Source organism: Onychomys torridus, chromosome 7 (assembly GCF_903995425.1).
Source record: "Onychomys torridus chromosome 7, mOncTor1.1, whole genome shotgun sequence".
Lineage (NCBI taxonomy): Eukaryota > Metazoa > Chordata > Mammalia > Rodentia > Cricetidae > Onychomys > Onychomys torridus.
Window position 1 is genome coordinate 80002814 of NC_050449.1, and position 24496 is coordinate 80027309.

The 24496-nt window shown below is 41.1% G+C and overlaps 1 protein-coding gene across 9 annotated transcripts in view; it reads right to left on the minus strand.

The window, feature by feature from the left end:
• The window catches only part of Snap91 (synaptosome associated protein 91), a 114362-nt gene that overhangs the window by 10822 nt on the left and 79044 nt on the right, over positions 1-24496 (minus strand). For 5 of the 9 annotated variants that reach the window (XM_036193836.1, XM_036193840.1, XM_036193838.1 and 2 more), the window contains exons 15-25: positions 21099-21113; positions 20746-20907; positions 15168-15275; positions 14260-14538; positions 13973-14050; positions 13735-13806; positions 13256-13339; positions 11833-11916; positions 7001-7135; positions 5236-5385; positions 581-611 (exon numbers count right to left, since the gene is read on the minus strand). In XM_036193836.1, the coding sequence (XP_036049729.1) occupies positions 581-611; positions 5236-5385; positions 7001-7135; positions 11833-11916; positions 13256-13339; positions 13735-13806; positions 13973-14050; positions 14260-14538; positions 15168-15275; positions 20746-20907; positions 21099-21113 (1198 nt within the window). The remainder of the gene's footprint in view (positions 1-580; positions 612-5235; positions 5386-7000; positions 7136-11832; positions 11917-13255; positions 13340-13734; positions 13807-13972; positions 14051-14259; positions 14539-15167; positions 15276-20745; positions 20908-21098; positions 21114-24496) is intronic. The other 4 variants (XM_036193841.1, XM_036193839.1, XM_036193843.1 and 1 more) reach the window with 3 other exon arrangements.

Here is a 24496-nt window from a genome sequence, read left to right on the forward strand (position 1 = left end):
CCTATAACTTCTTGAATTTCAAATGCACTGATGACAGTTTTCTCTGGTTCGGGAAGAGTTCAAGAGAGGGTTTCCCACAACTGTATCATGCCTATAACCTGATTTATAATCACTGTACAGCTCTAACATGCATCCCAGTTTTAATGTCAAAACATACATCTTAGGAAAAGATATACTGTTTATCATTTTATGACCCAGGAAAGCCTTTTAAAAATCAACATTAGCCAGAAATACTAGGCCGAATCTTAAACTTAAAGTTATTGAAACACTCAAAACTACACAGAGAAACCCTGTCTCAAAAAAACCCAAAACTCAAAACTCCATCCCAAAATATTGCCAGATAACAATGGCAATCCCAGCCTGAAATAGGTTACTCTTTCTCAAAACAGAGCAATAATTTGGAGATTTCAATAGACTAACAACAACAATATAAATTGAAATGAAAATCAACTTAAATTACCTAGCTTAAGAATGGGAAATAACACACTCCAGCCAATGAAATGTTGAGAATTCTTGAATAAACACACACAAACACATTGTTAAAAGGAAAGCAGATAGTTGGAAAAAAAAAAAAACTTACTTTTTTGTTGTGGTACCAGAAATTCCAAGATCTACAAATAGATAAAAGAAAAAGAATATAAATCTTTATATTCAGGTTACATTTTACAGTATTTGAGAAACCCAGGACTCCCAGGCTTAGAAAAAGTCTGTATTTTTGCCTAGCAACGACTGTATCCAGTTAGATGAAAAAGAAAATATATTAGCAAACAAAGGTAGAATTTTACATTTCCTTTGACTTCATATCAGCCTTAAGGATCACATTTAGTGTACAGAAGTTCTGAGATTGCTGTCTGAAAAACCCCTGTTAGGCTGGGTGTCTGTGAGCCTGACCAGTGAAGTTATTTCCATGATACAAAACTATCTCTGGCGATTGTTCATCATGACTTTAGACTGTTTACATGAGATCATGCTAGACACCTGCCTTCCTTCTTCAAGTCTGGACCTTGGGTAGGTGTCAGGCAGTGTGCCCACCTACTAGCAGTCAACCAAATCCCTGGCTGCCCACACCCTACGGGGCTTCTTCTGGCCGAAAGGTCTTATGCAGCTGTGCACGGGTCTTTTGCTGCTGTGGTGATGCTCAGATGTGAGCTGAACTATGTGCTGGGTTCCAGGAGCCCTGCTAGTGGACTGTGAATGTGGGAGTGATCTGGGGAAATATCTGGCTCAATCATCTAGCCCTCAGTGCACTTCATTTGTCAATTAGACAAAGATGTATTGAACTATATCAGGCATTACCCCAGGCACTTGGGATATATCGGTAAAGGATTAAAGACCCCTAGGCTGAAGGAACCTGCACTCTAAAGGCGTGACACAGATGAGGAACGATGATGTAAGAAAAATAAATGGTACAGGCTGCTAGAAGGGGAGAATGAAGGCGAGGAGTCGGACATGGAAGGTCTCCTGGAGAAGGTGAGGCTTTCCCAAAGCTGAGCCCTCAAGGCTGAAGGAGCAGCCAGAACAAATCCCCTAGTAAGTGTGGAGCTGATTTGGTAGATGATGATTTTAATATTCAGTTTTTGTATTTTGTTTCTTAGCATTACAAAATAAGTTATACGTATTAACTAAACCAAATAAAGAAATGTTTACACATAATTTTGATCATTAAAAAAAAACAACTTTATCTTGCTGCATTGCTCAGGCTAGCCTCTTAAGTTGTAAGTTCAAGAAATCCTCTTGTTTCAGCCTTCCAAGTAGCTAAGCTTATAGATAGGTATGTACTATCACTCCTGGCTAGCTATTATTGTTTTTAGAAGATAAAGAAGTCTCACTTCTAAAAAATTTATTTTCAAACAGATTATACAGTTTAATCTCTACAGTAAACAATTACAAAGCCAACCAAATATTTATGCTGATCATCTGAAGAGGCAAAAAACAGGCAGGTGCTCCATACACACCCATACAGGAATCCCTTTGTGGCAGATGGGAATGCTATGTGGAGGTATGGGCTTGCTGCAGGCCAGGTCTCTTGGTAAGAAGGCTGGCAGTGAGTAGCATGTAGAAGGACAAAGAGAATGGACTGAGTAGACAGGTCTGCAGTGTAGTCTCAGTGGGAGCTTCTGCTAACACTGGAAATATTTTAAAGCACCTTTTGTGAGATGCAATACCATTCACATACCAGAAAGTCCATCCTGACAGTGTGTACTTCATAGCTTTAGTCTATTAACACAGGTATATAGCACACTTTTGTTGCCACAAATGAAATCTTGTACCTCTTAGCAGCTACTGTTCTTTCTCCTTTTTTTTTACCTTAGACCCTACTACTTCCTGTCTCTTCAAATTTGCCCAGTCTGTACATTTTGTATGAACAGACTTGTATCATATGTGGTTTTTGTGACTAAATCTGTCAATTAGCCTAACATAGTCATGGAATATACTCATGTTGTTCCATGTATCAGTATATCACTCATTTTTCAGTCCAAATGATAGTTTATCATATATAATTAAATTTATATAGCATAAGACACACATACACACATACCTCTTTTCATTAACTAATGGACTGTATGATAGTTTTCACCATGAGGCTTTTATAAATGGCAACTCTAAGAGTATCTGTACATGCTTTTGTGTGGACATACATTTTCATTTACTCCATGTACCTAGCAGTAGAACTGCTGAGAGGTATGATTCACTCTGTTACCACAGGAGGACTTGTCATGCTTCTTTCTATGGCAGTCATACTGTGCCATGATCTCATCAGTAGCATCTGAAGGTTTCATGGAATGCCAGCATGTGGTCCATTTGGCTTTCCTCATAGGTATCCCTTCTGTAGGTGAGGTGGTCCTTGTGGCTCCAGTTTACACTAACAATATCTGATGATGTTGAAGATCTTTCCCTATACTTAATAGTCATTCAAGTCCTCTGCCAGCTTTTAAGCCCTATTGTTCCTATTTTTATTGTTGATTTGCAGAAGTTATTTGCACATTACAGAAGTCCTTTGTAAGATCTGTGATTAAAAATCCTTTCATTCTGGAGTTGCCCTTTCCACTTAAAAATTTGTCTCAGACTTTTAAATTATATTTTATATGTGTTAGTGTTCTGCTTGCATGTTTGCTTGTGAACCACAGGTGTGCCTGGTACTTGCAGAGTCCTAAGAGAGCATCGGATCCACTGGAACTGGAGTCATGGATGGTTGTGAGCTGCTATGTGCATGCTGGGAACTGGACCCAGGTCCTCTGCAAGAGCAACAAGAGCCCTTAGCCACTGAGCCATCTCTCCAGCCTCTCTTTTCACTTCCATCATTTGTGAATTTTAAAATATTTTAATGAACTTTAAAAATTCATTTTATTCTTTGTTGCTTACACTTTAAAAACTTTAGATTCATTTTATGAGTATTTTCCTGCATGTATGTATATATACTATGAGTGTTTCTGATGCCCACTGGGGTCAAAAGAGGGTGTTGGATCTCCTGAAACTGGAGGTTTGGATGGGAGTACTATGTGAGTGATGGGAACTCAGCTCTATTCTACTGTAAGAACAAATGCTCTAAACTGCTAAGCCATCTCTCTGGCCCTTTGTTGCTTACGTTTTAGGAACTGTATGTAAAGGACATCACTTAATCCAGAATCACAAGACTTACTATCAAGTTCTGAGAGTTTGGTCGTTTCCCTTAATATTTATTCATTTTGAGTTGATATTTTGATGGTATAAAGAAGTCCAACTTTCTTCCTTTTTCTGAGTCTCTCACATTATTCCAGAACAAGGTTTTGAAGAGGGCATTAGATTCCTTGGAACTGCAGTTACAGCAGTTGTGAGCCACTTGTAGGTACTGGGTACAGAGGTCAGGTCCTCTCCAAGAGCAGGAAGCACACTTACCCACTGAACCAGCTCTCCAGCTCCAGAACAAGGTTTTGAGGACTGACTTTTCCCTTATTGGGCCCATCACCTACACTGGCTTGACAACAGATGTGAAGACTTATTTCCAGAATCTTGCTTCTATTCTGCTGGTCTACAGTACATGCTCTACAGTTCAGGGTTGTGTCAGTATCATTTTTATCAGTGTCTGTAGCTTTGTAGAAGTTTTGAAAACCAATGAGTCCTCAGATTTGTTCCTATTTTTTCAAGATTGCTCAGTTAGTCCTCCAGTTGGTGAGCTTTTTTCCTACCTGAGATAATTGTCACAGGCAGTTGACAAAATGAAGGCTGTGTGCTAGAGGTACCCTCGGGACATGGGAGTGAGGTAGCACATTACACACTCACCAAAAGCCACCTCTCAGAGGGATGGGTTTTGGGAAGAAGAAAATAATTAGCAAAGGTAGCAAAGGTCTGCAGGATGTCATGAAGGCATTTTTATAGATGCTCAGATGAAGCACAATGAATGTAAAATAAATGTAGATGGGAAAATAAATAAAGAAGTAGGCACAAATGACCTACTAAGCTTTTGATATTGCTTAATATTACATGATATCCACAAAGGATATGCCTTGGTGGAAAGTAAAACCCAGAGTTAAAGCAAGGCCAATGTTCATAGAAATTGTCTGTGCTTCCCAGGACTCTCTATCCCCTCAGATCCAGCTTTACCCATCATATGTCCTTTGGACTTGGCCATCTCACCAGCCCCTGCTAGGCAATCTCCACTCCAGTCTTTGCATTGAATTCTTCCGCTGCCCACAAATGTTCTTCTGACAGCTATGTCCTTCACTCCTTACTTTGGGGGAGGCTTATTCCCACTTAGTACTCATGATGTAACATAAAGTAGAATTTATTTATTTTAAACTTTTCACTGTTCTGTCTCAGCATTTTGTGAGGGCCATAAGAACAGAAATTTTATGTTTTGTTCACTGAATCATCTCTAATGCCTGGAAGAATCGCTTTCCTGATCAATAAATACTTGTTGAAAAATGAAACTCAGATACTATATACTGTACTTAGTATAATTATGTTTTTAGATGGTTATGTGCTTATATAGAATGCCTCTGCATATTATCCAAGGGATGCCAGTGTGTGTGCCTCAGTTTGTTTTTGTTTTTATGATTTAGATTAAAAGTGACATGAGTATTCTTGTAAGACAATGGAATAGCAAGTGCTTACCTTCTAAAGAAAGGCTCGGGGTGAAATGCTAACTATTTTCATTCACTCCTTAATACACTTACCCGTATGTAAAACCAGAGCAAAAAGGTACAAACGAACAAAGAATCCAATTCACACATGCTTCAAGCAAATAGAACTACTCACTGCCTACTAAGCTGGCCAGAGATGAGTCAAGGTCACTTCCAAGGCCTTTGCTGGCGGCCATTGCAGGACTGGGTGGGACCATTGAGACAGGGGCAGGCTGCCCAGATGGTGCCATGGTCGGCATCAGAAGATCACCTAAACCATCAAACACTGGAAATCAAAGAGACCAGGTTCAGAAAAAAATTGAAAAAAAAAAAAAAAAAGACAAGAGATAGATATTATGCAAAAGACAGTCTTTAATGAAACCATGAAAACACATGAAAATACATTATTGTAAAAGGAACAACAAAAGTCATATAATTTGTGACTATGAACACCAAAAAGAACACGTCTACTCAAAATACATGGAAACGTTCATGACCATGGAGAAAGACCAGGAGGAAGGCTGTATAGTATAATGGACTAGAGAGTGAGTGCACAGAGCCAGGCTGTAACTCGGCCACACCCCTTTAGCTCTGAGCATCAGGAAATGACACTTCCATTTCCTCATCTGTAAATGGGGACAGGAACACTAACGTACGCCTTTGATGTCAGGACCAATGAGGGAATATTTTCCCACGTTTACTACAATGCTTCTTCTGTATAGGCACTCAATAAGTGGTAGCCATTGTTAGTCTAATTAAAACAACCACTAAGCCCTTCTTATTCTAAATGGTAGTGATGTGTAGTAAACTATAAATGATTTACCCAAGCTAACCTAAGATGCTTACTCTTAAAGCAATTTGTAATTGGAAAAGTATAGAATTCTCCAGTGTCCAATGAAGTTAGCATGAAATAAATGGTGTTCTGTCAGCATCTAGGGATGTGTATCAGAAAGAGACTTTGTCACATTTTAGAGGTAGTTAATTTAGATTTCCCCCTTCTATTTGTGGCAATGTCTGGGTTATGCTTTATGGGCATATTTAAAATAAGCAGGATTTTAAGGATAGAAGTCAAGAGCCACCACCATTGTCCCTGATCCCCAGATGACAAGCACCACTTGTTCAGTTCCTAGAATACAGAAAGACCATTCAAAATACAGGCTCAGAGTATCCATAAGATATTGCTCATATCTTATCTACATAGCAATGCTGGGCTTGTTACGTTCTTATAAGAGACTATATGCATCTACCATCAACACCACTACACAGTCACTCTCAGGTGGGAGAGACAGCAAGTCAGCACTGGCAACAGAAGCAACCAGATTGTCAGGCACAGGATATAGTCAGGGTGTCTCTGAAACACATTTAATTGCCAAAAACTCACCAATTGAAAATTTGTAGGAAGGAGCCAGCATGAGAAGAGTGGAATGGAAGAGAATACAAAGAGAATGACAGCAGGGGTGAAAGGTTAGAAGCGAAGGTACTATTCATGTCTCAACTTCATAAAACGGAGGGCCATGCAAGCTTCAGAGGGCGTAAAGCAACAGCGGGGCGGGGTGTGTGTCGGGGGCGTCCACACACTCAGATGCTGTGCCAAGATTTGCTACAGAGTCTAAGTCCTCCCTTGACCACCGCTAAACCATGTGCATGTGAGCTTGTGCAAAATAGATGGTGGGTGTGGGAAGAGTTCTGCTAAGATTCAAAAACAGACACAGAAAGGACAGGAGGTTATTCTTAGAGCTACCAAACGTGTCCTGGAAAGTTTGGCTTGAGTTACAGATTGAGAGCCACCAACCAGGCTAACAATATCCACCTGTACGTTTCCTACAATTAACACTAACCTTGGGAGGTCAATGCTATAGTATCAGATATAAGGAAGAGAGTTTGAACAACCGATGACTTACCTGATGGATCAAAGGAGCTGCTGCTGGAAGTTGAAGGCGTTGTTCCAAAAGCAGCCTCAAAATTGGGTTGCAGCAGGTTATTCTGAGCTGGGGTTACCGGTGTTGTAGATGGGGCCATGAAGGAACCCCCAAATCCTGATGAAAAAAAGGTCCCAGAAAAAATGTCAGCTGAAGATGGGGAAAAGATCATACCAACAGAGTCAGAAAAAGCTACAGGAACTGAAGAATGATTAGCAATTAGTGAAACCACCAAGTTTGTTTTGCCAAGAGCTTCTCCAAGGATGTTGATCTATCATGTATTAATGACAGATCCAATTTAACCAGAAACAGGGTAGCTCTGAAAACAAGCCCTAAATGTGATGTACACACATGAGTGAATCTTGTTAGAACCTGTGGTACCAGAATCTGCTATGATGAAATACACAAAGCAAAGAAGGGTTGGAATTCAGATAAGTCTTCTTCACTCTGAAACTTTACAGTGCCAGTAACAGGTAATTACAACATGTTTAGTCACACACGCCTGCTCAGTAACGAAATGTAAATAAAAACAATGGGTATCAAATCTTCAATTTCCACGTTTTAGCCCCATGGCACCACAAAGGGTAGGCAGGCTCTGATCACTGCTCTCAGGTTAACAGTCACCGAGGGCGTGTCCCATCCATGGTGTGCATCTCTCTGGTCTTCCCTTCGCAGCTCAGCCAGGCAGCCCCTCTGAGTAGACAACCTTGACAGTGACCTCTCTGAAAGCTTTCCCTGGTGTCCCATCACTTTCAGAATCCTTTGTAGAACAGCCTTCTGGCTCAGATTCTGATTGCTCCCCATCCCTGCAAACCAGATTGCAGCCAAACTCACAGCCCCTAATGTCATGGGCTTTTGGAAAGAATTCCAGGATGTGCTGCTGCCTGCTGCTGCTGCTACACTCCATCCCCCATGTACGCCACCGTCCTCAGCACACGAAGCCAGACTCTGTGCCACTCCCATCATGTCCTCACCCCTGTGTTCCCCAAGCCCCAACTCCACAGAGAGCATACAGGTCCAGGGGCTGTGTGCCTTTCCCTCCCGACTTTTCTATTAATACTTAGCACAGTTCCTGAAAGGGTAAGCTAATGGTTACTGAGTGAATGATAAGGACTTAGGAAAATGGCTGAAAATTAATCTGATCTCAAATTAAATATTTATTCTCTGAATTCTGGAAGTAGATCATGTCTCTCAAGCAGCAGGAATGGAAGTCTAAGATTACTCTGTTGCTTTTGTGTAAAAACATGTAATCTGCAAGGAGGTGACTAGTAAATGTTTGGTAAGAAACCAGGTAATTTTCTGTTATAAAAGCTTTATTTTTACCAGAAATCTGGTTTGTTTGTTTGTTTGTTTGGGTTTTGTTTTTGTTTTTGTTTTTGTTTAGAGACAAGTCTCACTATATAGCCCTGGATAATAAACCTGGAACTCACTAGATAGATTGGATTGACCAACTCATAGAGATTTGCCTGCTTCTGACTCCTGAGTGCTGGGATTAAAATCATGCACCACTATGCCTGGACATATTTCTTACAAGCAAATTTATTGCATATGTTTTTAATATTTTATTATTTGACAAATATAGATTTAAATTTGAATGAAAAAACAGCCTGGCTTTTATACAACCATTTTAAAGAAATTACCCATTTCATTCAGTCTTTGTTTTCTGCTTCACAATGCATGCAAATATTCAGTGACATTTTCTTTTTGTTTTTAAAGTTATCCTTAACAACTTTAAAATCTTTAAAAAATAATTTCAGCATTTCACTCTATCATCTACTTATTGCCTTTTACTTACATGTAAACTTACTCCTTCAAAGAGATGGTACTGTGCTTGCCTGCTATTGAGAAAGAAGCTGTGGTTTTGGTCCCTAGGACCACACAAAAAGAAAGACAAAAAAGAAATCTTAGTTGGTATGAGGTGAGTCACCTCAGTCTAGTGACCAGGATTCCTTCTGCCTGTAATGGTATCTGTGTATCATCTACCCTTTTTATCCTTTATAAAGTAGTTTGGTTATCAACAATAATATGACTAGAAAATTTCTCACAAAATGCAACTTTTTATGCTCAAATCCTACTACTAACCTGATCACAGTTTGTGGGTACATATCTCTTATTAGGCTTATTTGTTTCTGTGTTTCAGACTGTCCTTAACTATGTAGCCCTGGGTGCCCTCTATGTAGACGAGGCTGGCCTCAAACTAGCTGGGAGCCTCTGTTGTGTTTCTGCTTTCTAAATGCTGAAACCACTGGCATGCTCCATCATATCCATTTATTTGTTTTTAAAAGTTCTTTATTTACATAGGTGGTGGGCTTGGTAACTAAGTCTGCACAAACCAAAGGGCTAGTTCTGCAAATAACCATAATGCCATGTCCCAAATATTTGTTCTATTTTATAGGCACTAAATAAAGATATTTGGGTACTGTGAAAACTCAGATATCATTGTTAGCTGAATTGCAGATATGATGTTTACTTGTGGAGAGGACTGGGAACAATCACAAGATACAATTATGTTGCTACTCTAACTTTTTTTAAAACTAAGAACTCGATTTCCTGATGCTGTCATATTTAAGCAATCATAAGAAATGCCCTTTTAAAGTAAAACAGGGAGAAACTGGCTTCTCAAATCAAACTTTAGAAAAACCAAAAATGTCATTTAAAATTTCTTTTATCAGGGTATTAGGTGAAAGTGCTGTCCATGCTAAGTAAAAAAACCAGATCTCCCATGACCAAAGTAACTTACAGGAAGTGTTTTGATGCAAACTAGACTGTAGTACCCAAACAAACTTGTTTGCATTAGATACTAATTTATTTAAGTAGGAAGCCCAGAGAAACATGAACGTTTGTACAATAACTGTTCCTATCAGAGAGTCCTAAGAAAAGGCAGTGGAAAGAACGGAAAAGTAGAGTCAATAACACATTTGAAAGTACACAGACATTGGAACGTTTATCACCCTTCTCTTCTCTGTCTCACTTTAGTAAGAGTTTAGAATGGTCAGGTCCACTGAGCAAGTTAAGGGGCTTTTTTGTTTTGTTTTGTTTTTTTGCTCTGCGCGTGCGTGCGTGTGTGCGTGCGTGCGTGTGTGTATGTGTGACATGACCCAAAGCGAGCCTTTTGGCAACAAATCCTTCAGCAGCTGTGATCCTTGGCTCTCCAGGGGGTGCTTTGGTTCTTGTGGCACCCCTAGGGTCAAACCTCGTGGCTCTGTCACCAGCCTCTGACTTGGCACCCCATGGGAATGCTTTCTTTTTCCCAAGATCCTTGGCCTCTGCTCCAGTCCTAGTCTTTAGGTCCTAGTGTTCTAAGCTCCTTTGGAAATAGTATCTCAGGCTCTGGCCCTGGGGGGGCTCAGTGGGGCACAGTGGACTAAGGACACTGGAACAGACAGTGTGGTCTTGTGACCAGGATACTGCTTAGTGGGTCTGAACAGTCCTTGTGACAAATCTGGTCTATGGCAGGCCAGCAGATATCCAAGAAAGACTTCTTAGAATTCTTCAGATAGCCAGTACAGTTGACTTCAACCACAACTTCAGAGCCAAAGATTCATAATCAATGATCTCACTTAAAAAGCAGCAGTATCGTTTCACCAAGGAGCTTTCAAACTATGCTATTTTGGTGAATTGAATGTGTTGGTTTAATAACAGTTGGAAAGTGTCTGGCCAAGTTGAAGTTGCTGTGAAAAGCATCTTGGCTGAGAGGAAAGCCAGGCAGGCTGGCAGGCCCTGTCTCAAGTCAGTGGTGGTCGGGTGCGTGAGGTACACAGTCTTGTGTTACATTTCAGCTTCCAGACAGCTAAGAGGTATCAAAGTGGGGGCCTGGTTCTTCACAGCAGTCACCGTGACAAGATTTGGCAAATGGAAGTATCACACCAGATCAAGAAACCAGAGGCGCTATGAAAAAAATGAAAGAGCCACCCCTGCTAGAGAGACTGGAGCCACCAGACAGAATTACTGATGGACGGAAGGTGAACAGTTCCTGGAGGAAAGATGTGACTATAAGGGAAATTAGCACCGAGGGCTGGAAGGGTCCATTGAGTTCTACCATCACTCACCAGAAGACCGAGAACGCTGGCAGGTTCCCTGCACTGATCCACCTGGTGTCGGGATCCTGTGTTAAATTACTTCTAGGTTGTGAACTGGCCACTTTCTAAGTCTGATATTCATTAAACCCACTTTGTCTTGACCCTAAGGACTCCATGACCCCAAACTCATGCTTGGTTTTAGCTGTGTTTGAGTCTTGAACCACTTTTTAATCATTCCATTCATCTCAGCAACAAGTAGTGACCCTCGCAAACTGTGCCCATCTATTTTCTTGAAAGTTCGGGATCACTCTGTGTGTTTTCAGACAGAAAAGTGATCAGCTTGTCAAAAAGTCCATGACATATGTCACAACATTTCAACAGGAGACATCTACAATGGTTTCTTCTATGATAATTCACATATTGCAAATCGAACTGTCAACTGTTACAGCATAGTTTACCATGGATTCCTTCCCAAAAAAACGAGCAGTCATTATATGACAGAATTGCTACACAAGCACATTACCTGTTTAGCAAATAAAAACAAACATGCTAATTGAAAGTAAGACTGAGAGAATAGACATGGGTGGCTTATACACATACAACTGTGGGTTTAAAACTAATTTAATGACTTCTAGGAAGCAATAAACTTTCTATTATACAATGCCATATCCTTCAATCTCATGCCTTGAAAGGAAAATTTTAAAATATATTTTTCAAATTATGCAGTATCTATTACCTATAAAACTATATGCAAACTTAACTTTTATAAAATGCCATTTTAATGGAATCAATTACCAGCTAGTAGATCTGCCGATGCTGATGAACTAGAAGCAGCCTGTGGTGCTGGTTGGGTTTCAGAAGCACTACTTCCAAACGCATCTATCCATTATCCATTGTGCAGCAGGAAAGTAAGAGGGTCAAAGAGTAAGTAACTAAGCAGTCCAAGTGTGATATATGTAGAGACATGCACAGACAGGATATTCTGTAATGGGAGCCTGGCTCCTGGTTCTACATGAAATGATTGGGTGAACTGAATCATGATCTAAGTGGCTTGTCTTATTTTATATTTTCAGATAGAGTCTTAGTATGTAGCTCCTGCTTGCTTTGGGACCCTCCCCAAGAGCAGGAATTGCAGCTATGTTCCACCATGATCTGTTCTAAAGAGTTTAGCTTCTCAAGAGAGTTCTAGAATGTTTAAGAATTAGTGCCTCAATAAGTAAGAGATACACTTTTAAAATTAATGTTTCAAAGCAAATTTCATCATTTTTAAAAAATGGGATTGAGTTTTTTTTAAAGCTTTTTAAACAAAGGTAAAACATAATTTTCTCGTTTCCCATTTAAGCTTCTAAACATTTAATATGCCCAATTCAGCAGCAGCTACAGCAGATCTCCTTATACCTATGTGTCTGAGCACCTTCAGGGGTATCTTCTTGGTACCCTCATATATCCAGCATGACAGATACCAGGATGCTTCAGCGGCAGGAGATAATCCATGTGGTTACAATGTGCAAAGATGATGTTTTAGCCCAAAGACATTCATTTTCATGGGTACTCATGATTTACTTCAGACCTGTCTCCTTCCTGCAAGTTTATGGCTGATGAAGAACTTTAGATTTTTTTTTTATGCACACCAATACACAATCAATACAATCAATGTATATTTCTGTTTTCAAATACTATGCAAAGGAAGAAAAGATACATTTAAACCAGAAAAAAAAAAAAACTTCCAACTTCTCCAGAAAGATTTAAAAACACTAAATTCAATGTAAATAAACCCCACAGTGTTGAGTATGAGGACCTGTGACTGGCTTGTTTTAAATTCTGAATTACCCACTTCATGTTTATACTGCTTTTAAGAACTTAAGAGTGTGTATGTAACCAATGTACCAGGATCTTTGAGAACACAGCAGAAAGGGACTCCAAGCCTGTGATTAAAACTCAGGATGAACACAAAGGCTGGAAACAGGAAGACTTCCCACAACAACGGCTCTGGTTTGGTTAGGCCATGCACTGCAAGCTGTGATAAGCCGACGAGGATGGATGCAATGATGGCCGAGAAGTGAAAAACGCCTGCACAACTTACGTTCGCAGGTGAGAGACAAAAGCAACTGCAGAGTCAAAAGAAGCCAAATGAAACAGAATGAAAGAGGAGAGGAGGCTCTCCTCAGAACAGACACACTCCAGATGGCGTACGTGCTGAAGGCGGAGAGATACGCACCCCCGAAAAGGTCTAGCACACCCGAGGACTCCACCTTTGCTGGAGAGGCAGTGGCGGCAGGGGACGGCGCTGCAAATGTGTCCACTGCAGTGAAGAACAAGGGGACATGCAGTTCACCCTCAGCACAATGGAACCCAGAGCCCCGACAATGGCCTCAGGACTTCAGTCACAGGAAGAGGGTGGCCAATCTTAACAGTTACGGAGAACCAATGATAACTGACTCTTCAGTATTAGGGGTTTTAGTGGGAACCAGATGATTTTTTTTGTGTGTGTGCCAACCTTAGATTTGAAATATCAACCCTCACTAGTTGGCCATGGGCTGGAGAATGAGATTCTTCTCTTAAGGGAATTCTGAGTTTTAAAACACATAAGACAAATCTATAGGGTATTGGATCATCTTTCCTCACAGGAGCCCCTCACCCCACCCTCAGGACCCTCCTGAGAGAGCTCTGAAGGCTTGACCTTGGAGAAGCACTCACCGGATAAGAGGTCAGCAGTGAGAGAGCTCTCAGGCACCGGAGAGGCCCCTCGTGGTGGAGAGGAGAAAGCATCTTCCAGAGGTAAAAGAAACCAAAACCAAGCAGAAGTAAGTAGCAGAAAGCTGAAACTGAAGCCACACATCTAACAAATAAATTCATTATCATAGCAACTACAAAGGGCTTGGCCAAGGACACAGCTACAGAAATGGAGTTGAAAAAACAGTTGCTTTGGCTTTACCTGTACCAAACAGATCTATGCTAGGAGCCGCGTCTGGCTTAGGTACTGCAGCAACTTCAGGAGCAGAATCAAACAAATCTAAGACCAAGAACACACAGGCCTTCACTCAGTCGGAAAAAAAATCAATCGCCAGCTTTCTGAACGAGCATTTAGGAGAACTGTGGGTTAAGTAGCAAATGGTTTCTCGAGAACCATTTAACTACAGTTTTCATGCATAAGAGTCATGTGTGCATCACAGGTTCAAGCCACCAGACAGGAGAAATTCAGTAACAACAACGACAAGTTACCACCAAAGATATCTAGAGCGGGAGGAGCTGCGGCGGCGGTGGTGGCGGCGGTGGCGGCGGCAGCAGAGGTGGTGGCAGTGGTGGCAGCTGCGGTGGCCGTGGTGGTGGCAGCCGTGGTTGCCACAGCGGTAGGAGCAGGAGAAGGAGCAGTTGCGGGAACTGGAGGGGCTGTGCTAGCTGTAGGGGTAACTACAGGAGCGCTGGTCTCGGGTGGCTTCATTGCAAAGAGGTCCAGCTCAGGCGCAGCCTCTGCACTACCTTCGGATGGGGCAAAAGGGTCTTTTGGAAAGGAAAGTGGAGACACACACAGCATCAGTCAGGAAAGAGCAAGAGACAGACTCGTAACTACAGGTAAAAAGACACTTCATACACGATTACACACTAGCTAGGCCTTGGGCTACATGGGTGCAAGGACTATCTTATTAGCAGAGGTCAGCCATTAGGATGCATCTTCTAAAGAAGAAAGAAAATACAGTTGGTGCCACAAGTTGAACCTGAAAGGTTTTGTAGGGTGCTGTGAGATTAGCCTATAGTCTTGGTCCAGGATCATCATCTTTTGTGCCCTTACCTAATCTAGTCAGTTTGGTAGCTCTGAAAGTTCATTAAAACATGCCAATATATTTGAACTTAATAATCATAAAAGAATGCATTACAGGGGGAAAACATTAAGAGAGCATACTTGGATTGAGAAAAATTGTCAATCTTGAGGAATTGCCAATTTTGATAAGTATGCACTTCATCGTCTTAATGTTTTAAGTGTTGGCATTATTTACTCAGTTGTGATGAATGACAGTTTACACTAATAAGAAAATAAAATCATAAAAAAACCCAAACATATGGCCACATCTAACTATGCAGGCTTCACATTAGGACAGAAAAACAACAGACTGGCTCATGTGTAAACCCACCATTTCCTGAGCATGCATCAAGAGCTGCAGCCACTGGGGTTGGGGTAGCTGGTGCGGCGGCCCCTTCGGATGCTGCAGGGGCCTCCCCAGGAGAAGCTGCAAAGGCATCTTGGGTGCAGTTTTAAAAGTAACAGAAATTAAAGGAATAAAAAGAGAAGAAAATATAGTAAAAGAACTGAGTTAAGTTGTAAAGAAAGCTCCCTTATACAATACGAATGTTTTTTCATGCACTGTTGGTAATCACAAAACAATTATTCTTTGCATGTCTCCCTGTTAGCTAATGCCTAAATGGTAGTATGTGGATACCCCTGAAGGCCATCAGGATCCAACAAGATTCTCATTGTATAAGGGCTATAAAAAGCATGTTTTATGTTTCATTAGAAATTAATGGATGCAAAATCAAAACACAAAACAACTTTACTATGTAATTTAAGACATTAAACTTTCATGTCCAGATAATACTTTGCTGAATTTTTTTATACCTCGGACTAGTGGCCTCTAGAAAATTCCAATATCTTTTCTGTTTGCAAATAATATTAAGTAGTTAATGGCTATGTAAACAAATATTCCAAAGATAAAACAAGTGCAGAGAAAAAAATCATACTGTTAACACGAAAGGTTTAGAAGGGAATTCAGAAAAGTTTTCACTACCCTTGGAAAGAATTGTCTGATACAAGAAGGACTCACTTTAAAGAAACAATCAGATAACCAAATTAGGGCACGATGCTTAATGTCTTCATTTCTACTTAGATTTATTGCTTTCAAATATTATTATATTTTCTAGTTATTAGGAAAATGATCCATTGCCAACAGATTAAAAATATAATTTCATGTTTTAAGACTACAAGTGCATTATTTATAGAAGGAACTCCATTAACATACAGGTAAGCCCAGCTTATATTTTTTTTATATCTTTTTCTTTTTTTCAATGCTAGGGGTGGGCCCCAGAGCTTTGCATACTACATTCCCAGCCCTAAATATACACTGATGGCTGAGAGATGCTAAATCATTCCCAGTGTATGCCCGCTAGCAAACCATATTCATTATGGGGTTGAGACAGAAAGCCTTTAGTTGCAAAAACAGAGATGAAATGTTCAGAGAATGGGATCAACTCACTTGTATCGACCACTTTTTATCCTAAAGATATGATTTTCTATAGTATCTAATGCCATGTCCTAGAACACTGACTCTCAGTCACTAAGAGGAATTGGTCAAATATGTTTGGGTATAGCAGCTTCCTCCAAGATTCATTCAATGCATTAAGCTTGAAGAAGTCCTGTGGCCAACGTCTTTGTCTCTCTCAGTTGAATGCAGTAAGTCACAAACTTGTCTAGGTATGGAAATTTTAAGCAACATCTTGAGTCCTTATGTTTTGTGGAATAGAAAATGACATTACAAGAGACTAATTTGAGTTAAAATTTCCTTAAAAACACCAACAGAGCACATACTAATTTGCTCTGATTGCTTCTCCCATCTTTCCTGAGGACAGTACAGAGCCACTTTCCAGACACTAGAGGGCGTGGGCGGCATGAAAACCCCAAGGCGGGCAGGGAGGCGCAGGGTAGTAGGGTGCAAGTGCTCTCAATATTCTGCCTGGTTCAGGGAGCTTTTGTTTCCTGCCTAGACAGCCACAACTGAGGCTGGTGTCACTAAGAATCACAGAAACCACAAGAACAAATTATTAAATTCCACTTCTTTAACTATTTCAGATGGTGCCTTTTATTAACTCCATTCTGTAAGAAGAGAATCAATGTTCAGAGATTTTAAGTATTTTCCCTTTAAAAAAAAATGATGTGAAGTAACACACAACTTTATCTAGCTGTTAGGAAATATATACATACCTAGAAGTATCCTGTTGCACATGAAAATATATGTAACTTACGTCTTTCAGTTTAAAAAAATAACTTGGGGGGCTGGAGAGATGGCTCAGAGGTGAAGAGCACTGGCTGTTCTTCCAGAGGTCCTGAGTTCAATTCCCAGCAACCACATGGTGGCTCACAACCATCTACAATGAGAGATCTGGTGCCCTCTTCTGGCCTGCAAGCTGAACACTCACTGTATTCATAATAAATAAATAAATCTTAAAAAAAAAAATAACTTGTGTAATTTGGTCACGGTCATGCAGCCAGCAAACGGTTGGGTCAGGATTTGGTCCATTACTGTCAGCTGGAGCTTTGTGTGTTCAGCCACTAGACTGAACAGTCACAGGCCACACCCCCTCCACTATACTACTCACTGCTTCTAGGATGAATGTATTAGTGACAGGAGATGCTTGCAGGCTAGGCTCTTCAGGTTACTACTTATGTACAAGGGAAACCTATGCTCACAGCTACGTAACAGGAGAGGTTTCCTTCTCCCCTGTTAGCCACACATCTCTTTTCAACACTGCTCTTGTGAGTTAAGAGCAAAACATCAGCAACTAACTTTTGACTCCCATCAAAACTTCTCTTCATGAGAGGAGCCCACGGCCATCCACGTTATAAACTTCTCTCAAACTTTCACCAAAACCTTTCCCAAAGACACGAATGTGGGAAAGGGATTTTTTTTTTCAGAGTCTGTCCTCTGCTTTTATCATGTGGGTGCCAGGAAGGAGACTTGGAGTCATCAGGTTTGGTGGCAAGCACCCCTACTGTGAGCCACCTCACCAGCCCCCAACAAGGATATTTTAAAAAGGCAATGCTGTTATTTATCAGTTATCTGCGGCTTGTATAAAACCTTAAAGCACAACATGTCTTATAATTCTGTTTTGTATGACAACAGCAAGCAGGTTCCATTTCTTAGAACTTTGCCTTAAAAATAAAAGATTTAGTAAATTTAATATGTCAGAAAAGACAATATAAAACTTAAATGAACTACACACATAGACTAATAAAGCATTGCATAGACAAAAACTAGAATATTTCTTCCAAAATCCCATTTCAAATGCACTAAAAGGCATAGATTCTTAATGCTTATGTTTAATGGTTTTGTTTTTTTTTGTTTTTGTTTTTGTTTTTTTTCTTCCAGAGCTGAGGACTGAACCCAGGGCCTTGCGCTTGCTAGGCAAGTGCTCTATCACTGAGCTAAATCCCCAACCCTATGTTTAATGTTTTAAATTTTAATGTTTACAAATTTATATCTATGAAATTTCATACCCATACTTTCCTTACATTAAAACTCACTATGCTTATTTCTAGAGAAACTTATATTGCAATAGACATAGAAACTCGTGAGTATGTTTGATATCTTTGAGATAGACATCTTGTTATGTAGCTCAGGCTGGCCCAGAAATTATTGCATAGCTCTGGATGGCCTAAAGTTTGCTATTCTCCTCCAACAGCCTCTTCAGTGTGACCAGCACATCTGACATGAAAGTATATTTTAAGGTTATTCAAACAAAATGTGGTTGGTACCCTCATTTGAATTCAAGGGTTTTTGTTGTTGTTGTTGTTGTTTGTTTGTTTTTGTTTTTTGTTTTTTTGAGACAGAGTTTCTCCATATAGTTTTGGTGCCTGTCCTAGATTTCGCTCTGTAGACTATGCTGGCCTCAAACTCAGAGATTCACCTGGCTCTGCCGCCCGAGTGCTGGGGTTAAAGGCATGTGCCACCACCACCCGGCAAGTTCAAGTTCTTATCCATCTTGGAGATTCCAAATATTTTAAAGTGGCCAATGAAATAGCCACAGAGATTTAAGCTTAGGATTTACTTAAGTGAAAGCTCTAAATGATTTGCTATAAACCCAGAAAGAACATGGAACAAATTAAGGGGAAAATCACCGAGGACTATAAAAGATGCCGTGGTGTACAGATTCCCAACCGTGGCAGACAGAGATTTTCCAGATGTCTGAGGCCAGGCGACAGCTCACAGAGCTCAGCAGAGGAATAAAGTAAATGATGAGACTTACAGAGGGCTCATCTTCACTCGTGTCTCTGCCAGAGGGCAGACGGGACACGGAGGAAAACCTAGGGCAGCTGGTTCTTGGTATTTCATCATGTGACTCTATTGCATCTCATCTTAAGACTTATTTAAAGGTAAAAATAATGCCACTGTGATAGTATTTACAAATATACAGATTTTTCCGCTTGACGGACACCAATCACAGATAGTATAATGGCTCGAACACTATTTCAGAGAAACATCTTGGGCTTTATTGTTCTGGAAAGCTGCAAAAAAGCAAGGCAGACTTGCATGACTTCTAGAGGTAAGCAAGCTCCTTTCATGTGGACAAAAAACCAAATCTCTACGGGGACAGAAATGTTGCAGTACAAAGCTGCTGTCCGGCCCATCAGATTGTCCACCGACCTTCCATGAGAAACCACTCCGGCTCAATGCCAGCAGTGGGGTTGCAGAGAGGAAGGGTGAAGGAGTTAATCTTAGAAATTTCAGCTAAAACAACAACAACAAACATTTAACTGAAGAGATTAGGCCAGCACTGACAAGAACACCGTGTTTTGGTGGTCCCAGTTAGCGAAATTCTCAAGGGTCTGCAATTCTCCATCTCCTGCTTTTTAAGAAACAAGTTTCTCTCTGTCAGCCTGAAGACGCAGCAAGGTGACAATTTCTTCGGTGAAACTGACAGAAATGCTGTGTCTAGCTAACACTGCTAGTCTTGGCCAGCTTCAGCACTGAGGGCACTGCACACAGCAGAGTGGAATGTGTCTGTGTAAGTGTTCATCCCCAGGGGAATGTACTGACTCCACCAGCACCTGCCAAACCTCTCCTGGCTTCTCCATCACTTGCTTCCTTCAATTTCTTTACAATATTTTCAAAAGGCCCTGGGAAATACGCTGTACGGTAACGAAGAAACATGAAACTCTAATGAGTCTAACACCCCCTGGATGTGTGTAAGTGGTCCACACACTTCTCTGAGTTTGCACAGTGGCTCCCCCAGATGCAAATCCATAGATGAACTGGCTTCTGATGCTCATTCCATCTACGCATATTGCAGGTTATTTCACTGGGTCAGAACTGGAATCTACATGGACAGCATACTTTTATACAATCCTTTCCAAGACTGACCTGCACCTGTTTTGAAGCAGCACGCTAAGTGCTGCTTCAGATGGCCTCTCAAAGCTCCAAAGTCAAGAAGCCCCTACGTCTTCCTTGTACACAACCATCAAAAGTAGGTATACCAGTCAACTCTCTGTCCAGCCATCCAAATTTTAATTCTTCTCCGGCAATTTCTTTTTGTCTAAATGCTAAGAAATAATTGAGGCTAGGATCTCTCTCATGGTCTTCAAATGTTCCCCAGGCTGGTTCTAATCTGGCCCCAAAGCCACATCTCAATGTCTCAGAAGCTTGGGATCACTCACAGAGGCCCTGCAGGGAGGGCATATTTGGGCCAGAGTCTGGCAGCAACTCAGATCCTGATGTAAGATCCAGTGTGCTGCAAGGGCTGCAGCTTCTGCTCTAAAGGTGCCAAACTACAGGGAGAGAAGCTGATGACTTAGCGAAGTCAAATGCCTGAGAACCAACACTGGAAAAGTTCTTACACTCGGCCATGTTGCTAACACAGTGTAAGGCGATTCAAATACCTTCAGTCTCGGGTACGTCAGCCATCTTGAAAGGAAATGAAGGAGCACTGGTGTGACTGACTAACCTCCAAAGAGATCCACTTCCGTAGTGACAGCCGTCACGGAGGTGGTGGCTGAGGCAGAGGCTGAAGCGGTTTCAGTGGTTGCAGAAGGAGGGGAAGGTTCTGGTGCAAACGGGTCTGAAATCGGTGCCTCAGAGGGAATGGAAGAGAGTGCGGCCAAGGAATCTGTATTTCACCAGAGACAGAGCAAAGGGGAGAGGAGGGGAGGACAGGAGCTAGACCGGGACTCCTCCAGGCCCCAGGAAGACAGCTGCAGAGGGGCTCTCACAGGAAGAGGAGGAAGAGGAGGAGGAGGAGGAGGAGGAGGAGGAGGAGGAGGAGGAGGAGGAGGAGGGAAGAAACAAGGCTTTACTCACCCTCTCCCAAAAGGTCTGCCGATGTCCAGGTGGTGGCAGCATAGGAAGAAATAAGAGTCCCAGCTGAAACATCTGCCCGTGCCAGTGTGCAGGCAGGGCGAGGCGCAGGCTCACCCGAACCTTCTGTGCCTCCCCAGACCCGTAGTCATTAGAGGACAAATGCATTACCAACTCTCACCATGGAATTTTCAAGCAGGAAGGGACCCTAGGCAATCTGAGACCAAGCTACCCAAGTTACAGATGGAAAAACAGAGGGTGAGGGAGGTCAAGAGACTACTTGAGTCTTAAATAACTTTGAAAAACACAATCTATATCCAAAAAGATCTTTTCCCCCTCACTATCCCCAGCATATCCCCATTACCTGTTGTGACTGATGTCATTAACCTATAATCAGCAGAATTTTGTTGCCTGTTCATTTTTTCTTTCCCATCTCCTCCCACTCTCCATCTTTGAGAATGGGTTCCCTATGTAGCCCAGCCTAGACAGACTGCCTGTCTAAGGGTGGTACTGACCATAGGGGCCCTCACATATCAATCATTAATCAAGGAAGTTCCCCACAAACTTGCCCATAGGCCAGGCTGATGAAGACAGCACCATTCTGAAGTTTGTGCCAAGATGACAGAATTCACCATCATGGCAGGTCTCTCTTAGTAACTGTGTCAGCGATTAGACAGTCTTGAACCCACGATTGGTAAAGGATGAAACCATACATACAAATTAAAGTAGGTGAATTCAATTCATTTATAAGAGGTACATAATCAAAGGCCTTTCCTGCATTATTAAAAACATGCCTAGAAAATGTTCACTGTAACAAATGGAAGTTAAATCTCGTAACAAAGAAACCAACATTCTTCAGTGAGCCACAACTGGATTGTTTCAAGTTACAATGAAGATTAAATGTGTTCATTCACTTAGAGGGCTTATCCACCCCTGGAACGCATCAACTGTTCCATACGGAAAGCTAGGAGCATGAACTTCAAAGCACCTGTGAACCTTCCAGGGTCTGGTGTGTAACAACACGCTGCCTCCAGACTCAAACCCCAGAGTTTCTTAACATGGGAAGAAGTAGGTTCCAAAACCTACCTGTATTACAGCAAACAGTCCACATGGAAAATATCAGTTATATTATCTAATAATATTATTTTTCAAATGCATCTTGGTTATTAATTTCAATTTTAATAAAATCCTAGCCACAATCTTATACTTCTTAAAAGGCAGAAATTTTACTTGTGAGAAGCTGAGTGCTTTTCTTGTTAGATACACAGACCCAAAACCACTCCTTTACTTTTGCTTCTGAAACACAGACTTATTATGAACAAAGGAAAATATTCTCTTTATTATGAAGGCAAAGGTGGGTTTCAAACCATCTCTGTATTTTTTTTCTGTCAAAGGGCTTGTTACCAGTCTGATTAAAAACTAAATTTATATGTAAGTTTAAACTATATTTATTAAAATATGAATTTGCTAAGATTTTGTCTTACACTAATATAAAAATATTATCATTGCAATGTGTCTCTAGAAATGGAAATGTGTCCATACCTATTACCCTACAAAGAATGCATGGGCTTCTGAAGTGGTCTTCATCTTTGCATATTGGAATCCTTTCACTAAAGGTCAGATGAGGATGCTTAAACACGCTTCAGAGTTCATATTTTACTGTCTAGTTATAGAAAACTCAAATACTACAATATTCAAACACAGATGTGGCTTGATGTTAGGAAATAAGACTGGGAAACTGATTTTATGCTTTACTTAGTCAAATGATGCAAACACATCTACCAGGAAACATGGCCCTCAGCTTCAGCAGGTATCTGCAGGAGAAATGCAAGGAGGCGAAGACCACTTTCCTATTTCAGTTTATGTTTCTCATGCTTTATGAGTTTTATTATTTTTCTTAGAGATTGAGAATTACTTATCAATAAACCTCCCCATCAGCTCTTCTGTTGCTCTCAAATGCTGCACTTCTGGGTGTTGAGACACACATGCTATCTAAGCAGGCAGGCAGGCCTTCCCAGCTCACTAAGGTCTTTGCATTGCTTATGAGATGCTCGCCCTCTAGTGGGGAAGGTTAGAAAAAGAAAACACTTCAAGGACAATGGTGAAGGTCACCAAATGTCTTTAGCTTTAAAAAGCATGAACACAATATTGAGATCCTGTAGAAACCAGGAAACTAGAAAGAGGCCATCAGGAGCACGTTACAGTACAAGGTAGGAAATAGAGAGGGCAGTCCTGAGGATAGAAAATTGAAGTAGGAAGATGGTGATGGGAAGGGGAGATGAGGAGCTAGGTGGAGGGTTAACCTAAAAAACAAGGGGTATGAAAAGCCATATGGAAACTTATTATCTTGTAATCAAATTTTAAAAATATAATTTACTATTTATTTATTTGTTTGTTTGTTTATTGAGACAGGGTTTCTCTGTGAAACAGTCCTGGTTGTCCTGGAACTCACTTTGCAGACCAGGCTGGCCTTGAACTCACAGAGATCCCATTGCCTCTGCCTCCTGAGTGCTGGGATTGAAGGTGTGAGCCACCACTGCCCAGCTTGTAATTTACTTAAAAAAAAAAAAAAAAGAGTTGAAGGGAAATAACCTGAGTGGCTGGAAAAAGTTGCTTCTAGGTGGGATGTCTCCTGACAAGTTGTTAGTCAAAGAGGCTCTCCATGCAATACAGACTCTGGCAATTCCTCTTGGTTTTCCCCTAGTATTGGATAATAAGACCCCATTGCTGAAGATACTATATATAAAGAGAAATCAAGCTGGAACTCATCAAAAACACATAGCAGAGAAGAACATGGGCTTTGGGGAGAAACTGAATACTGTTGTTCAGTTGAATTGCTACAGACTCAAATGACCTTATAAATATTTATGTGTATACCATAGACAACTGCTGCTCTCAGCCTTAATGGGAGAAGCCTCTCTTCCAAGTGAATGGTGGTCAATACACAGACTTGTGGCTATACAGGTACTGAGAATAAGTAACTGATGAGTGCTTAGCTCTTAACAAGGTATTTATTCTGTCCTCTTTAAGGCTCAGGGAACACTGTGGGAAAGAGGGTGAAAAGAATGTAAAAGCTAGAAGACAGAAGGGTTTGAAATGCCAGCATCAGGCAATACTAAGCCACTGCATCCACAAACTCCACAGCGGCTGCAAATGCCTGTATTGGATCTGTATAATAATATATCCCTCAATAGTGAGGCACTGGAGGAAGGGCTCAGGGGCCTTCTCCTCAATGCTAAACTACTTGCTACTGATAGACTTGGGAGAGGGGGAGTCGTCGCTTCAGTCATGTACCCTCTGGTGACCTCATCAGACTCCAATGCATAGTTCCAATCTAATACTGATATAGATGGCGTCGATTAGTAAATGAGTCACAGAGCAAAACCAAAGTCATGAATCTG